The 18,888-nt window shown below is 45.9% G+C and overlaps 1 protein-coding gene across 1 annotated transcript in view; it reads right to left on the bottom strand.

Annotated features, from left to right (window-relative positions):
* Positions 1–203: 203 nt before the first annotated feature.
* Positions 204–18,888, bottom strand: part of LOC147116133 (lactosylceramide 4-alpha-galactosyltransferase-like) — a 47,205-nt gene continuing 28,520 nt past the window's right edge. Inside the window, exons 3-4 of the mRNA XM_085990887.1 lie at positions 6,859–7,310; positions 204–2,279 (exon numbers count right to left, since the gene is read on the bottom strand). Of these exons, the coding sequence (XP_085847013.1) occupies positions 1,689–2,279; positions 6,859–7,284 (1,017 nt within the window). The 5' untranslated portion in view covers positions 7,285–7,310 and the 3' untranslated portion in view covers positions 204–1,688. The remainder of the gene's footprint in view (positions 2,280–6,858; positions 7,311–18,888) is intronic.

An 18,888-nucleotide genomic window follows, 5' to 3' on the forward strand; every position in this document is an offset into this window, starting at 1 on the left:
AGGGGGGCCTACCTGTGGCAGTAGTGGCGCAAATTAAAGGGGAGGTGCGGGGCGGCCATTTTTTTCGCTGGCTGCCTGCCAGCACCTCCTCGCACCGCCCTCCCTGGCCTCCTGATCCCTCCCCCCCCCCCCGGGCAGTGCCGGCTGTGTCCCAAGAGCCCGGCACTTCTCCTCGGTGCCGGGCTCTTTTGCCGGCACTCGCGATCTTTGATCGCGCTGGCGCAGGCCCCTCCCCTTTAAGAAGGGGAGGAAGGCCTGCAGTACCGCAGCGCACCGCGCCACAGCGTGTGGCACTGCGGCACGTTGTGCTGCGATATTCAGTTTCAGCGCCCCAAGAGGGACGCGGGGTGCCTCGAGCAGCGCCCCGCTTCCGTTTGGGGCGCTGAAACTGAATATCGCGCTGGCGCAAGCAGCTCCGACCAGAGCGGAAATTCCGGCGCCCAGGTGAGCTTGGCGCCCTGAACGGGGCGCCACCGAATTTCTAGGCCTAGTTGTTTTATAATAGGTGGGCAGATTCCACTTAACTTGTGGAGTCTTTCTCTTCCAGTTGTAACTGCAGCTGAACCACAAGCATGATTTCACAAAGTGACAGCCTCATTCAGTTCAATTATAAAGCTGACTCAGTGAGCCCATTTCATTGTATAAATAGGCATGTTCGAAAAATTATCCAATAGGCAACAATAGTGCAATGTTTTCCCTTATTTCACTATGAAAATAATTGAAGATCTTAAAATGAAATCTGTATCATACAAAATAGTCAAAAATCAAACCTATCAAAAAGTGAAAATGAAAATTTCCATCCAGTGTGTATCGAGTACAGTCTCATTACTGGCGAGACACAGATAGATAATGCCAATGACATAACTCATTATCCCAGAGATTTAGGAATATATTGGACTATATTCATGTAAAAAAAAATTATCTGCAAAAGAGACCCTCCCAATAGAGTGCAACAGTAAAGACAAGGCACTTGCGATACTGTATCAGTAAGCAACAGCCATTCTATCAGAGGCTTTGGTAACAGTCTATCAAAAAACACTTGACCAAGGGACTGGATACACCATTGGCAAGTTACTGATAAAAAAATAGGACAACGGAGACAGCTTGCAGTAGTTGCACTATAATGCAGGATGCAAGGTTTTAACAAACTGTGTGTGAAGATTGTGTGGATCAGGAGCGTCTCCCAGTATAAAACTTATTGCTATTTGTTATACTGTATAATGTCCACTCCCGATCACAGAGTGTCAGGTTTTGCACTGTAAATAATTAATTATTCAATCATTTGAACCAGGCTAGTTCAATAATACAGGAAATGAGTGCTAAAAAATTCAATCATCAGTTCATTTGAATTGAGCAATTTTACTGTATGTGGAGACTTGGACCTCAGGCAGCGGCCAGTGACCCACACAAACCAGAAAAGGCCCGAGGTTTGTGTGACGTCAGCCTATCTTAGTGAGTACAGCAGCGGGGATGGGGGAGGCGCTGGCTGTTGTGGAGGAGGTAGAAAGAGAGACAGGACACCAATTTTTCCTTTCTATTACACAGCAGCTGCACAGGAAGCAGATAGATGCAGGTGAAGAAACGAGAGAGCGAGTGGGACCTGATTGTATAATTCATCAGGATTTGTTTGGTTAGCAGTGGTTTTGTCGTAGGTAATATTCAATGCAAATCAATGCTCAAGTCAGTCATCAGCTGGGCAGAGATTTATATGTGCTTGGACAGTATTGGCTAAAGAAATATTCCATTAAGGATCGACTTTTTTTGATTTGCATTGATGTGCGACCACTTAAAAAATTCCAGATATGTACCCCATGAGTCTTTGAGAATTCATTTTCAATAGCATCATTGTTCTCTTGCCATGTATTTTCTTCAAAGTACTTTTGCCAATTACTGTATGGAACGGGGTAGAACGAGCTTTGGGACAAATAAAAAATCCCCTTGCAATCTTTGTTAAGGAATTCATCAAGATCATCTGTTCCACACCATTTCCTCAACATTCGGCTCACCAGGTCAGGACCCTGATGGCCCCAAATCCCTCCCTGGTAATTTTCAACATAATCGGCTATGCATTTCTCTGTAAAGGAATGATTGCGGCTAAATCCCAAAGCTGCACCATTGGCATAATTTGTTGATTGTGCACAGATGAAATTTTTGAAATCCAAGGGCTTCAGCGATATGATGTCCGTGTCCAGATAGATGCCTCCGTACTTCCACAGCAGCGATATCCGACAGGCATCCGACAGCACATGGATCCAATACATTTCCTTGCTAGGATCTACCTGTATTATAACAGAGTAAAGGCTCATCATTTGTAATTTGAGAGATTAAGATGACCCCTCCCTCCAAACGCCACCCCCTCCCTCCACACAATGCTCACTGGTTGAGGACCAATTACCGAGAACACTTGGTAACTGGCTGCGAGGTGCTGCATGTGGATGGGATAAACCCAATTGGTTCAGCCTCCATCTTGCTTGGCCTTCCTATGCAGAAAGACTGCACCCGGCAAAGATTTCAACTTGAATTTGATGGGAACATGGATGAGATGTCACCAAAGTCTATGCCCTCCAATCCATGCCACAGCACATATCAAGTAAAGCTTTAGTTAAAAAAAAACCTCAGGCTTCAGAACAAAGTTTAACCAAATGAGACTTACTGACCTGCATCCCTGCAGTGTTCCATGGCTCACACTGAAACATTACTTTGTGCAGGATGCAAATATGTGTTTTGTTTTGACCCTAAAAGACAGCAATGTTAAATACCACAAGATTGAGTGACTGGGTGAACACATGCCCAATAGCTCGTCCTACTCTCAAAGATTGGATCCTCCACCAAGGTAGATAAAAGACACAGCTTACAGCAGATGGCTCAGATGTAATCAAGTTATTAATTTTGTCCTGTGGAGTTTATACAGTGTTGAGTTCCAAGAGGACAACCATCAGACAAAATGAATTTGGCATTGAATCACTCTTATAAACACAGTTATTGTGAAGGGAAAATTGGAGATCTACATTTTATTACCCTGACAGATTATCTGAGACAGCCCTCTGAATGCTGATTGGAAATCCAAAATGAACCTTAAACAATAAGTGCACTTCAGCACAAGGCAGATCAAGCGGGTAAGTATTTGGGCTTTTCCAATTTGTACCATTTCAGGCTTAGAAATGCTGCTCTTTTGATAGAAAGGATACCAAACTACTTTTCCTTGCACACAAGCAGCCAGCAAGAAACTTCCATGCATTTTAATAAGGTTAAAAAGAACATAAACCAGCTAGAGGGGGGAATGGCAAAACATTGGTCCAGTTCTTCTCAAAATGGTCTCCAGCCTACAGTAGTTCTTCCCATGTTATTAAAAGAGCACAACTCAAAACAGCAATAGTTTGTTGAGAACCAATGCTCCTTAGCACATGACTTTAATAAAACTGGAACAATTGCAAACATATTACCACTTGCACCCTGTAGTTCAACTGAACGGGACCAGCAGAGTGAGACTGCAAATCAGAATGTTCCAGATGTGAGGTGAGTGCGACTGCCCTTGACATCGAGTGTGGCATCAAGGAGCCCTAGTAAAACTGAAGTCAATAGGAATCGGGGGGGAAAACTCTCCACTGGCTGGAGTCATACCTAGCACAAAGGAAGATGGTTGTGGTGGTTGAAGGGCAATCATCACAGCCCCAAGACATCACTGCAGGAGTTCCTCAGGGCAGTGTCCGAGGCCCAACCATCTTCAGCTACTTCATCAATGACCTTCCCTCCATCATAAGGTCAGAAGTGGAGATATTTGCTGATGACTGCATAGTGTTCAGTTCCATTCACAACTCCTCAGATAATGAAGCAGTCCATGCCCGCATTCAGCAAGACCTGAACAACATTCAGCCTTGGGCTGATAAGTGGCAGGTACATTCGTGCCACACAAATGACAGGGACTGACTATCTCCAACAAGCAAGCATCTAACCACCCACCGCCCCTTGACATTCAATGGCATTACCATCGCTGAATCCCCCACCATCAACATCCTGGGGGTCACCAGTGACTAGAATCTTAACTGGACCAGCCACATAAATACTGTGGCAACAAGAGCAGGTCAGAGGATGGGTATTGTGATGGAATACTCTCCACTTGCCTGGATGAGTGCAACTCCAAGAACACTCAAGAAGCTCGACATCATCCAGGACAAAGCGACCGCTTGATTGGCACCCCATCCACCACCTTAAACATTCACTCCCTCCACCACCGGCGTACTGTAGTTGCAGTGTGTACCAATTACAAGATGCACTGCAGTAACTCGCCAAAGCTTCTTCGGCAGCACCTCTCAAACCGGCGACCTCTACCACCTGGAAGGACAAGGGCAGCAGGCGCATGAGAACACCAAGTCATACACCATCCTGACTTGGAAATATATCGGCCGATCCTTCATCGTCACTGGGTCAAAATCCTGGAACTCCCTCCCTAACAGCACTGTGGGAGTACCTTCACCACACGGACTGCAGCGGTTCAAGAAGGCGGCTTACCACCACCTTCTCAAGGGCAATTAGGGATGGGCAATAAATGCTGGCCTTGCTTGTTATGCCCATATCCCAGAAACAAATTTTAAAAAAATTAGTAAAGTGAGTTTGACGAACTGGAGTGAGTCTATAAGCACTAAATTATAATTTCCTTGTAAATTGTGACTAGACTGGTTTGATTGATAACAACAACTTGTATTTATATCGTGCCTTTAACGTAGTAAAACACCCCAAGGTGCTGCACAGGAGTGAAAGAAAACTAGTATTGTGAAATTAGGTGTGAAAGTATTGACGACCGGACGTAATTTTTCACTATTAACTACTTTGAAAGAGCTACCTGTATTTGAATAGCTGGCTGATTGCACCAACGACATTGTTTTGAGTAGATTTAAGTTTATCGTACTGTAGGTGAGCAATGGATTAAAGTTGGTTTGAAACTACACTCAACTACTTGAATTTACAAGTCCATAATTTATTCTGGCAGGATAGTGGAAACCAGTGCTGTACAGAATTTGTACGATGTGGGAGTATCGGGAAACTAAGGAGTGTCTAGAATCAGCACAGGCGTAAGAATTGTCCTCACATGAACTTGTTCAAGGTCTCAAGCTTCCGAGCTTGAGAAAGTGTCGGAGACACTTTGCACACTATGGAGGACGAGCTGGTCTAAGAGAGCGCCCTGCAGGAGATGGTCATCCTGTTGCCAGGGAGGAACAGTGAGGCAGAGAGATCAACCAGAAGAAAGAGGACTTCTATGGAGGCAGTGCAAGAAACTCCCACGCTGTCTGAAACAATTTGATAGCCTACAGTGATGGATATCGATGATGCAGATTGCAAAGGCAACTCAGGCAAAGAAAATCACCAGCAAAGTCATACCCAGATGGAAAATGGTAGTGTAGAAATAGGGCAAGTGATAGCTAAAAGGAATTCTATTATTGAGATAGATAGACAACCTTTCTTGAAACCACAAGTGAGAGTCCAAAAATGGTCTGTTTCCTCCCAATCAGTATTCACTGAACTGCAACCATAGGCAGAGATCCTTCTCTACCTCCCTGACTGACTTCAATTGCAACCATCTGCAGACTCTGACACTCTGTTTAGCTGACAAAGTTAAGACTTGAACTCTGACTGTCCCCAGCTTTGTGTCATGGTTTGGCTAGTTGAGTTGCCACTCAAAACTGCCACCGCCCTCCTGGGTGTGGTTCCTCTGTCAATCACATTGTCTGCTCCGCTAAGCCACACCTTGCTGAGCTCAAATGAAGGAATTAATTCCAACATTGTGTATGTGTGAATGTCACCAGAATATACTAACAATCCCCATCATCTTAAACTGATGTATGAGAGAAACACAAATCAGAAACTTTTTCTAATCCCAAGTACTGACACCTAGCTCTACCCTGACCTTTCTGTGATGCAATTTCTACGATTCCACAAACTATTCCTTCTGTACCTGAAATTTTCTTTGTGAAAAACTGAACATAAATCGAAAACACACGGAATTTGCGGTGGGTAGTAATGGCGAACTAACAGCATTCGCTGCTATTACCTCTCTGAAACTGACCGTAACTTCAGGATTTAGCGCATGCGCATCTAAACATGAAAATCCTAATGTTGCGGTCAGTCATTCACTGCACTGTGCCCACCAACAGCCCTCCCCGCGCCCCCATAGCCGGCAGTCACTGTAATCAGTTAAACTGATGAAAACCTGGGCTCTTCGTGGTAATATCACTTCTAAATACCCCATTATATGTTAAGCCTTGTTGGAATAGGAGTAACTGAGGTTTTTACAGCGCATTGACTGCTAAACAAACGTTCTAGCCCTGAAAAACTAATTTTTATATTTGTGGAGAGTCAAATTTCTCCATTACGATAAAAATTACAATAAAAAAACATAATTTATAAAAAGGTTTGTTCATGACATTTCAGGTTCTACCTTATCCCTATGTGAGAGTCCCAATCTTTGTTTTGCTCTCTAATATTTTTTAAAAGTCCGGATAAAAGCAGCTTCTCATTTCCTGGTTTGCTGTCTGTGAGAATTCTGTAATGTGATTGCAGCATCACACTAGAGATTCCCATTACAGAGCACTGAAATCACTTGAACATTGAAAAAGGCAAACTTCTCACCACAGAGATCGCAAGATCGCTGTGGGCAGCTTTCTTTGGGGCCAGCCTTTGCTTGGCAGTTGGCCGCAAATTCCGGACTAAGAAATTCAAATTCAGCATTATACATCAGTTTACATATGGAAATCGGAATGTATCTTGTTTGTCCAATGCTTACTATTTTATTTTTCAATTTGATGACCAATAGCAGTTTTAGCCAACCACAAATTGAGCAGCCAGCTCTGTCTAATTCCTTACCTTTCCATACCATTCAGCCAAGCGAGTATTGCTGAACAATTCTTTAAGATCCAAGGGCAATATAACAATATTCTTGATTGAAGAAAGCAGAGGGATGGCACTGTATTGAGGTTGTTGATATGCTGATAAATTCCCACTGAATCCTTTCATGAAGTAATAAACACATTTGCTAGGGTTTGCTCGAGCAGCTGATTCGATGGCACATTGGGCCAATGGCGAAGGCTCCAGTTCACTGGAGGTCTCCACGAACATAATTCCAGACTCTCTGGCTCTCTGTGGATGTTTCAAACTATCTTCTTGGTCCACATAGTACGAATCGTGCTCATTGCGCCACAAGTTGTTCAGAAAGGGATTTATTATAAGGTAGAAGATGATACAAACTGCTATGGTCAGGAAGAATAAACATCCTTTTTGATGATTTTTCATAACTGGAGATCTTTCTTCAATGATTACTGTGAAAAGAAAGAATGGTTTAAGGAGGAAGCAGAACACTCAATTGTGCTTTTCCAGGCGTATTGAGGCAACCACGATTTATGAGCTGTTTGGATGAACTTTCCTAAATCAGTCACAATTACCCAGATCTAATCAGTACCTAATTTCTGAACGCAGGTGAATGAAATTATTGTCCAGCATCGACATAAGCAAAAAAAGAGTTCAGAGGCAGCACAACTGAAAATTAAGATAAAAAATGGTAGATCAACAACAGCAAGTAGAGCCTTGCTCATTCTTTGAAAGAAGTTCATCCTCCACAAACAAATACAAATTGCTTTCGTCCAAAAAGTGATACATGACCATGGGCATTGACCCTTGAACCAAATTCACACTCAGGGCACTCGAACAATCTCAAGACAGGTTTTCATTTAAGGCCTGGCGAAGGTAGCAATGAATCCCAAGAAAGTACTGAAATGCTACACTGCCAAAAATGGCACCAAAATTTAGCCATAGACCCAACTCAAAATTGTGCCACGTCAGGGAAAGAATATAGGCTAGGCCAGGACGAAGCTGTCTATTGGAGGTCAAACTTTGTTTAATGAATAAGGAACACTTCCGAAAGTAAGTGATCTACTGTCATTCCTGGCTCATTCAAGCCCCACGTACAAATAGATAGTATCCCAAAGCATCACAAAAACAGTCCGTGGGACTCTGCAAACTTGGATCAGCTTGGAGTACATCAACACTTTAGTACTTGTCGTGTCAATTTCTCCAGTCAACAGGTATGGTAACAAAACAAATTCTTCACCTAGATACATCCTTCAACATGACAAAACATCCCAAGGCATTCACAGTGGGAGGGTAGAATTTGCACATCAAGCAGGATTTGGGAGAAGAGTTAGTAGAGTTGACCAAAGGCAAGATCAGAGAAATAGGTTTTGAGAAGGCTTTAGAAGGTGGGGAAGAGAGAAAGCACGGTAGAAGGGTTTTTGATAGATAATTCCAGATAACAGGACCATGAAGGCTGAAGACTTTGTAAACTGTAGTGAAGCAGAGGGCAAATGTATAATAATCTAGACTCAGAAGTTCAGAGGGTTCAGGCTGAAATACAAGGTAAGAGGGTGCAGCTCAGGTAGCTTGCAAAGAAGACACGAGAGAAATGTAGCTTGAAGGTAAAGGAGGCATTGATGAGGGTTTAATTTCAGCAACTGCAGGAATGAGGAAGAAACAGAGGCAAGCGATATCGTGAAGGCAGAATTAGGCAGTCTTGGAAGACTGGATGCGGGGTTTGAAACTTAACTTGTGATTGAACAGATCACTGAGGTTATGCAGAGTCAGGTTTTACCTGGTGACCATTCAGGGAAGGGAACAGAATTGAGGTTCAGGATGCAAGAACTGGAGAGGACAGCTTCAGAGTGGCCAATGCATAGTTGGAGGTTCTGATTCATCTGTAACTTGATCTACAAAGTTGCCTTATAGATGCCCTTGAGAGGAACCCTGCACAGAAGGCCCAAGAGATGACCACTGCTAATTTTCCCCACAAGTCCTGTTCTCAAGTGATTAACAGAGAGATTCAGTCAACTAACTAATTTGCCAACCACTGCTTGGCATCAGATTTCTATAAAGTCTCATTTCTAAGGTAAACAAATTTTGAATGTAACATGTCTTCACAAGTAATAAGCTGTGCTCATCAACCCAGACATACTGCCTTTTAAAGGTAAAAAAAAACACAAGAGGTAGATGAAAACCTACTTTGTTGTCTAGATGGACTTCTAGAAGACAGTTGATAATCACACAAGGGATTATTAGCTAAAATGAAGTTAACCTTGGAGTTAACCTTGTGATATAGGTTGGTAATTGGTTAGGAGGTAGGAGACAAAGAATAGGATTAAAGAGTTTGTTCCCAATTGGATGAAACATAGAAACATAGGAGCAGGAGTAGACCATTCAGCCCTTCGAGCCTGCTCCACCATTCAACATGATCATGGCTGATCCTCTATCTCAAAATCATATTCCCCCTCTCTCCCCACACCCCTTGATGCATTTTGTATCTAGAAATCTATCTATTCCCTTCTTAAATATATTCAGTGACTTGGCCTCTACAGCCTTCTGCGGTACAGAATTCCACAGGTTCACCACCCACTGAGTGAAGAAATTTCTCCTTATCTCAGTCCTAAATGTCCTACCCCGTATCCTGAGGCTGTGACCCCTCGATCTAGACCCCCCAGCCAGGGGAAACATCCTCCCTGCATCCAGTCTGTCTAGCCCTGTCAGAATTTTATATGTTTCAATGCGATCCCCTCTCATTCTTCTAAACTCTAGTGAATACAGGCCTAGTCGACCCAATCTCTCCTCATACGACAGTCCTGCCATCCCAGGAATCAGTCTGGTGAACCTTTGCTGCACTCCGTCTATAGATGAATGTGATAAGTGGTGTTCAGAGGTGTCTGTACTGGGGCCTCAGCTTTTCATCATATACATTAATGATTTGGATGAAGGAATAGAGAGTTGTGTATCCCAGTTTGCAGGTGACACTAAGTTAAGAGGCACAGTGTGTTGTTTAGGTGGGAGCAGGAAGTTACAAAGGGAGGGTAAACGATGACAGATGGAGTCCAATGTGGGAAAGTGAGAGGTCATCCACTTTGGAGCCTAGAAAGACAAATCGGAATATTTGCTGAATGGTGAGAAACGAGGAGCTGTGGAGGAGCGTGTGTCCATATACACAAACCACGAAAAGTTTGTGGATAGGTACAATAAATAATTTAAAAGGATAATGGAGTATTGACCTCTATCTCAAGGTGGCTGGAATACAAAAGTGAAGAAGTGATGCTTCAGTTGTACAGAGGCTTGGTCAGACCCCATCTGGAGCACTGCGTTCAGTTCTGGGCACCTTATCTCAGGAAAAATATATTGGCCTTGGAGGGGCTACAGTGCAGATTCATCAGAATGAGGCCAGGTTGCATAATCCTGGTTTGTAGTCCCTTGAGTATAGAAGGTTGAGGTGATCTAATCGAAGTGTTTAAAATGATAAAAGGAGTTGATAGGGTAGATAGAGAGAAGCTATTTCCTCTGGTGAGGGGAATCCAGAACAGGGAGCAGAATCATATAATTAGTGCTAGGATGTTTAGGAGTGAAATCAGGAAGCAATTTTTCAAAAAAGGGTAGTGGAAATCTGGAACACTCTTTCCCAAAAGGCTGTGGATGCTGGGATAATTGAAATTGGCAAAGAGAGCTTAAAACTATTTTTATGTCAAACAAGGTAAGGTGAATTTACGAGCAAAACATCTAGATCCTTAACCCTATGACTGAATACATGGCAAGTTAATAATCCTAAAAATGAGAAAACTAGTAGAGTAACAGCCAGTTTGTGTGTGCACTGGGAGGTCCATCCGGAGGAAGAGACACACCACTCAGATGCGAAATGCCACCGTTTACATGTTCTGTATCCAGAAGTCAGACTCTGAGCCACATTACAAGTCATCGGGGCAGATGCCCTGGGCTGTCTGTCTGTCCTCCTGTGTCCCTTTCACAGCATATATCCAAATTGGGGAAGGAAGAGGAACAGAACAGTCAATCACTGACCCCAAGTCACAGAAGGCCTGGCCTAAAGCTCTTCCATTTAGGAAGCCAATAGGCCTCAGCAACTCAGAGATTCAAAAGATTCCGACATTTAGCTTAAGCAGAATCAATAACTTGACACCCTTGTAATGTTTACCGGAGGGGACAAGGGCTGCAATTTCTAGGTACCTTTCATGAATTGGCACCCTATTGCACATTCAAGTGGTAGGTAGGTAGAAATAGCAGCAACACCCACTCAGAACCTGCAGCCAGCCCCATAACCTGTCAGATCTCTGCGCATCACCAATTTTCATCGTTTCACTTTTAGTGGTCAATCCTTCAGCTGCCAAGACCCTAAGCTCTGGAATTTCCTCCCTAAACCTCTCAGCCTCTCCTCCTTTAAGACGCTCCTTAAAATCTACTTCATAGGATTACAGAGGATATACGGCACAGAAACAGGCCATTCGGCTCAACCAGTCCATGCCGGTGTTTATGCTCCACTCGAGCCTCCTCCTGTCTTTCCTCATCTAAATCTATCAGCATAACCCTCGATTCCCTTCTCCCTCATATGTTAGTCCAGCCTCCCCTTAAATGCATCTATACTATTCGCTTCAACCACTCCCTGTGGTAGCGAGTTCCACATTCTCACCACTCTCTGGGTAAAGAAGTTTCTTCTGAATTCCCTATTGGATTTCTTGGTGACTATCTTATATTGATGACCTCTAGTTATGCTCTTCCCCACAAGTGGAAACATTCTCTCTCTATCCACTCTATCAAAACCTTTCATAATTTTAAATACCTCTATTAGGTTACCCCTCAGCCTTCTTTTTTCAAGAGAAAAGAGACCCAGCCTGTTCATCCTTTATGTATACCCTCGCATTTCTGGTATCATCCTTGTAAATCTTCTCTGCACCCTCTCCAGTGCATCTATATCCTTTTATATGTCGACCAGAACTGTACGCAGCACTCCAAGTGTGGTCTAACCAGGGTTCAATACAGGTTTAGCATAACTTTCCTACTTTTCAATTCAATCCCTCTAGAAATAAACCCTAGTGCTTGGTTTGCTTTTTTTATGGCATTGCTAACCTGTGTCGCTACATTTAATGATTTGTGTATTGGTACTCTGAGATCCCTTTGTTCCTCTACCCCACCTAGATTCACACACTCCAAGTAATAAATGACCTCCCTATTCTATCTACCAAAATGTAATATCTCACATTTATCTGTGTTGAATTTCAATTGCGAATTATACATCCATTCTGCAAGTTTATTAATGTCCTCCTGTAATTTGTTCTAGTCCTCCTCAGTATTGACGAGGAGCAGGAATAGGCCACTTGGCCCCTCGAGCCTGCTCCGCCATTCAATAAGATCATGGCTGATCTTGGGCTCAAAGCCACTTCCCTGCCCGCTCCCCATAACCCTTCACTCACTTATCTTGCAAAAATCTGTCCATCTCCATCTTAAATGTATTTAATGACCCAGCCTCCACAGCTCTCTGGGGTAGAGAATTCCACAGATTTATGACCCTCTGAGAGAAGAAATTCCTCCTCATCTCAGTTCTAAAAGGGCGACCCTTTATTCTGAAACTATGCCCCCGAGTTCTAGATTTCCCCTTGAGGGGAAACATCCTCTCTGCATCTACCTTGTCGAGCTCCCTCATTATCTTATATGTTTCGATAAGATCACCTCTCAACCTTTCTTCGTAAATCAACCCCCTCATCTCTGGAATTAACCTAGTGAATCGTCTCTGAACTGCCTCCAATGCAAGTATATCCTTCCTTAAATAAGGAGATCAAAACTGTACGCAGAACTCAAGGTGTGGTCTCACCAATACCCTGTACAGTTGTAGCAGGACTTCCCTGCTTTTATACTCCAACCCTTTGCAATAAAGGCCAAAATTCCATTTGCCTTTTTGATTACTTGCTGTACCTGCATGCTAACATTTTGGGCTCGATTTTTACTGAGCCGTGGAGTCGGGCTTGGAGAATTGCGGGGGGTTAAAATTGCAAAAACTGGCGGGCGGGACCACCCCACCGCCTGGTTCCCGACTCCGAGCAATTTTAACTCAGGCATGTCTGATGGTCCCGACTCTGTCCCGCATCCAACAGGCGGGACTGGTCTTTAAGGCCCTTAATAACCACTAAATGGCCTCTATAATCCTATTTTAACAGGCCCTTGCAACTTTAACCCTTTTCCCACGTAAAACACGCCTGGTGGGAATCACGAATGTGAAACCTGGCGGGAGCACTATTGGATTGCTGACTATCAACTGCAGGTCAACCATTAAAGAGGAGATTTGATCAGCCATCATTTGCAGGTGGCAGGACTTAGTGGTCTCAGGTCTGGGGCAACTTTTACAAGGCTTAACCACAGCTGTGGAAGGTTGGAGCCTCACACCCTTCTCCAGTGTGGCCTCCTGGGAAACCCCTCTCGCCACCTTCACTCAGCGCTTCCTCAACGGAGGCATATACCAGAAGCATGGGAGCCATTTATTTCCTTCCCATCTGGGCATTAGAAGAGCTCGAGCACCAGCTGCGGCACCAGCAGAAACAGGAACAACAGCAGCACCAGCAACAGCAGCAGCAGGAGCGCCAGGCTGCTGCTCACCCACCTGAGGCTGCACAGGCCAGAAGGAGCCAACGCCTGGAAGCCCGTCAGCGCAGGAGATACCCCCCAAACAGGGTCTGCAGTCACAGGGTCACCTATCGCAACATGTCTGAGCAGCAGTGCCAAAGGCGGCTCCGACTTTCGCGAGAGGTAGTGACTGACATCTGCGCAATGCTACAGCAAGACCTGCTGCCCAGATGACCAGGTGGACAAGCATTACCAGTGACCGTCAAAGTTACCACCACACTCAACTTTTTTGCCTCAGGCTCATTCCAGGGATCAGCAGCAGACATCAGCGGCATTTCCCAGGCGGCCACACAACTTGCATCATGCAGGTAACCAATGCTCTCTTTGCCCTCGCGCACAATCACATCCATTTCACCAAGGATCGAGCAAGTGTCACGGCACGAGCGGTTGGATTAGCTCATCTGGCAGGCTTTCCATGGGTGCAGGGCGTCATTGACTGCACGTGGCCCTTAGGGCACCCCATCGCAATCCAGGTGTTTTTGTCAACCGCAAGGGCTTCCCACTCCCTCAATGTTCAGCAAGAAGGAAATTTTGCATGTTTGTGCCATGTACCCTGGCAGTTGCCATGACTTCTTCATACTGCGCTAGTCTAGTGTGCCTCCGCTATTCAGTCCGCCAGACCAACTTAACGGATGGCTACTTGGAGACAAGGGCTATCCCCTGAGGACGTGGCTGATGACGCTGTTGAGGAGGCCAGCCAACAAAGCTGAGGAGCGCTATAACTCCAGCCACATTTCCACCAGATCCATTATCGAACAAACCATCGGTTTGCTGAAGATGCGCTTCAGACGCCTGGATAGATCAGGTGGAGACCTGCAGTACTCAGCAGCCAGTGTCTCCAGAATCGTCGTGGTTTGCTGTGCACTTCACAACATGGCACAGCGTCGTGGCTTGCAGATTCCTGAGGACCAAGTGGCTCCTCACATATCCTCCTCAGATGAGGAGGAGGAGGAGTAGGAGGAAAACGAACATCCTGCAGAGGCCCATCAACCAGTGGCAGCATTATGTGAGAACATTGCTGCCCGGGATGTAAGGAACGCACTCATCCTGGCCAGATTTGTTTAGCCTAGTGAATCAAACATTTTTGCCTCGCAGCTTCTTACCTGAGCATCGACAATGGCCAAGACTCTGCGGATTCCTAGCTATTTGACCAGCATACTGACAATTGCAAGTAATCCTAAGCCCTCAATGTGAAAGTCCCATTCACGAAATGACACACACCACAAATACAGCAGTAGCCATCAGATTTTTTATTAACATGATTAATCTGATGGATTTTTCTAACAATACATCAAATTTCACCCAAGTGACTATCCTTGTGACTACTTGTGCTTTATCTTCCTCTTACGCGTGCTCCTACGTAGTGGTTCCCCTATGGCTTCAGCAAATGTGGAGGCCCCTTGCTCACTTTCCTGCTTCTCCTGTCTCGACACCTTTGGTGGGCGTCCTCTGGGGTGGCGAGCCCGTGAGGGCTCGTCAACAGTCTGCTGCTCCTGCGGCTGTGCAGGGGTTGAGACATCTATCTCACTTGGCTGTGGACTCCGGTGGGGCTCTGACTGAGGGCACTGCAATGGCATGAAAGTGTGAGCGCTTGGAGAGGAACCACCACTTCCTTGAGGTCTGCCACCAACCTCCCTCTCATGGGTCAGCTACTCCTCCGCACCTGCAAGTGGCTGGAGAGCACCTTGCTGCACTTCAGGGGGGCCATGGGGACCCGTATCTGTAATGGCAGTCCTACTCAGGAGGACTTCCATGAAGGTCTGGTTTCTATGTTCAATAGATGCCCATCGCTCCTCAAGAGATGTCATTCTATTCTGAACAATGGCCATGTTTTCCATACCCTGGCGACTAAGCTCCTCCATGGCCGTAGCCCTCCTCTCCTGTACGGTAGCCAGCCTTACCACGGAGGTAGCAATTGTTTCCACGGAGGTAGCCATCCTTTCCGTGTTGATGCGTTCATGCGCCAATGACTCCACAAAGGCTCTGCTCATGTTCGCTATGGACTCCACCATTCGCCCCACACTCGCAGCGACCCTAGAGACAAAACCTGCCAGCGACTCCTGCATCTGTGCCTGGAGTTCCATCACCTCTGATCTTACGGATGGACCCAGAGGCAGAGGGTCGACATGCTGCTGAGCCGAGCTGGCAGAGTCCTGCGCCCTCCGACTAGGACACTCCACTACTGTCCCTGTCTCCACAATCTGCTGATGCTCACTTGTGAGCTGTGATACACCAGGTGACAACACTACTCTATGTCCTGAAGCTCCCACTGAGGTGTGAGTGTCTGCGCTGGTGCTGGGTGCGCTGAATTCTGCTGACGCTGCGCCCTCAGAGGTTGCAGCTTCCTCTGAGGAGTCTGGCTGCTCAGCCGCTTCTTCCTGGCTAGGGGGGACGGATACTTGTGATGGTCCTGTGGGGGAGTAAAGGAGAGAGTCAGAGATGTGATGCAAAGGCTACATGCACATAGCTTTTTGCAGATGCTCATAAGTGTATCTGTTACAGCTTCACAATCATTATCAGCGACTCATGCAATGTCAAAGAGAGAGATGGGAAACTTTTCTGTCACCAGCTTGCTGCGTTGCACCCGTCTGTCCGTCCCCCACGCGCGAATCATCCCCAATGCCGATGATTTCCAGGGCGGCTTCCTCCCAGGGGGTCAGGCGGGCTATTGAGGGTGGCCCTCCTCCTGTCCTGACTCGCTCTCTCTTGTTGTGAGCTCTCTTCTCCTGCAATGAGGGAGACAAGTGGAGGTTGAGTGAGAATGAAGGAGAGTGTAGAGATTGCATAGCATAGATACTTAGAAGGAGACAATGATGGAGTGAGGTTGCAAGACCAAGGGCCCTCCCTGTGTGTTGTCAGTTGTGTTCAAAGCATTAGAGTGATAGGGAGTGTGAGGGCTGCATGGTGGAATAGTTATGTGAATGTGAGCATAGAGAGTGAGGGAATGGGTAAGGTTGCATGGATGTCAGTGTCAAGTGAGATGTGGAGGAAGAGATTGCTAAAGCTGAGTGCTGGTGAGGAAAGGCAATGGGGAGAGGGTGATGGGAAATTCACTCACTTTTCCAGTGCGCTGAAGGTCATGAAATCTTTTCCTTGCACTGTATCAAGGTTCGCCGTGTGACTCCCAAGGAGTTGACCTCCTCAGCCACCTGCATCCACACAGCCTTGGTCTGAGTGGGAGGCCTCTTCCTCCCTGATGAAGGGAACAGGACCTCCCTGTTGGCCCTCGCCCCATCGAACAATGCTTGCAGTGCTACCTTGTCAAAGTGAGGAGCTGCTCTTGCCCTCCCGCTGGTCATGTTTGCTGCAGCTCCCTCACACTGCACAGTCAAGAAGCTTGGCAGTCTGCAGAAGAAGCAAGGCTTGCTGTGGACCTTAAATGTAGCAGCAATTATGATATCATCGGAGGGGGCTTTCAGTCATGAGAAACCTATTTGCAAAGGCTTCCCACACGCTGGAAATCAATTGGCCACTTAAGTTAAAATTGCATCAATCTCCCACATCCATTTAGATTCGTGTGGGAAACACGAAATTAGGATAACACGACACCATCCCGCACCTGAGTTAAAATCCCCCCCTTTGTGTTTCATGCACAAGGACCCCCAGGTCCCTCTGAACTGTAGCATTTTGTAATCTCTCTCCATTTAAATAATAATTTGCTTTGTTATTTTTCATGCCAAAGTTGATAACCTCGCACTTTCCCACATTATACTCCATGTGCCAAATGTTTGACCACTCACTTAGCCTGTCTATATCCCTTTGCAGATTCTTTGAGTCCTCTGCACAACTTGCTTTCCCACCCATCTTTGTATCAGCCGCAAACTTGGCTACATTACACTTGGTCCCTTCATCCAAGTCATTAAAGTAGATTGTAAATAGTTGAGGCCCAGCACCGAATCCTGTGGCACCCCACTAGTTACCGTTTGACCCATTTATCCCAACTCTCTGCTTTCTGTTAGTTAGCCAATTCTCTATCCATGCTAATATATTACCCCCAACTCTGTGAGCTCTTATCTTATGCAGTAACCTTTTATGTGGCACCTTATCGAATGCCTTCTGGAAATCCAAATACACCACATCCACTGGCTCACCTTTGTCCACTCTGCCCATTACATCCTCAAAGAACTCCAGCAAATTTGTTAAACATGTTTTCCCTTTCATAAAACCATGCTGACTCTGCTTGACTGCATTATGATTTTCCAAATGCCACGCTACTGCTTCCTAAATGAAGGACTCCAGCATTTTCCCAATGACAGATGTTAGGCTAACTGGTCTATAGTTTCCTGCTTTCTGTCTCCCTCCTTTCTTAAAATAGGGGTGTTAGATTTGCAGTTTTCCAACCCACTGGGATCTCTCCAGAGTCCAGGGAATTTTGGTATATTGCAACTAATGCATCCACTATCTCTGCAGCCACTTCTTTTAAGACACTGGGATGCAGGCTGTGGTAAACCACTTTTATCGTTACACTATAGTTATCACTGTTGTATTGTTATCACCGTTATCACTGTTGTATCACGATACGAGGTCGCCTCTTGTCGCGCTGTTATACCTGGGCTGACCACCTCCGACTCCGCCCATGGCTCCACCTACCTGCCCAGGTATAAAGGTAGTCGACTGGCTGGTATTCCTCCTTGTTGGACCCGATCACCCACGAGGGTGGGCTCTGTTATTTAGTCAATAAAAACCTTTAGTTACGTTCCTAACTCGTCGCTTTTTATTGGACGAATTGATAGGTATATCAATTTTATTGACTAAATTTTAAAGATGTCTACTACTGGCCAGCCAGAAGCCCTCCCAGAAGCACAGCCACACCAGCCGGCTTGGCTGCAAGCCCTCAAACCACCGTACCTGGATCTAAACCCACAGGCAGCAAACGCAGCCCTCAACTTCAAACACTGGCTGGACTGCTTCGAATCCTACCTGGAAGAATCCGGCGCCCCGCAGAGATCCAAACTAAGACTTCTGAACGCCCAAGCGAGCCCGAGAGTATACGCACTCATCCAGGACACGACTACGTACGAGGCCGCTATCAACCTACTGAAACAGCAGTATCGCAGCCCGGTAAATTACATGTACACCAGGCACCTCCTAAGATCCCGCCCGCAACAGCCAGGAGAGTCTGTAGCTGAATTTTTACGGGTGCTAAGAGCACTCGGCAGGAACTGTGACTTTAAAGCGGTGACGGCTGTTGAAAATACGGAAGATAATATCCGCGATGCCTTTGTGAAAGGCCTACGGTCCGACTACTCACGGCAAAGACTGCTTGAAGCTAAAGACCTCGACCTGGACAAAGCTGAAGCCCTCGCTCTCTCCCTGGAGGTGGCCCATCAGGACCAGGAGGCATTTTCCAGGTACTGCTCGCGACCCTGGGACTCGGGCCCGACCCCTACCGCAATACCCTTCGCA

Source organism: Somniosus microcephalus, chromosome 6 (genome assembly GCF_052327205.1).
Source record: "Somniosus microcephalus isolate GS21.2 chromosome 6, FLI_Smic_1.0, whole genome shotgun sequence".
NCBI classification, from domain to species: domain Eukaryota; kingdom Metazoa; phylum Chordata; class Chondrichthyes; order Squaliformes; family Somniosidae; genus Somniosus; species Somniosus microcephalus.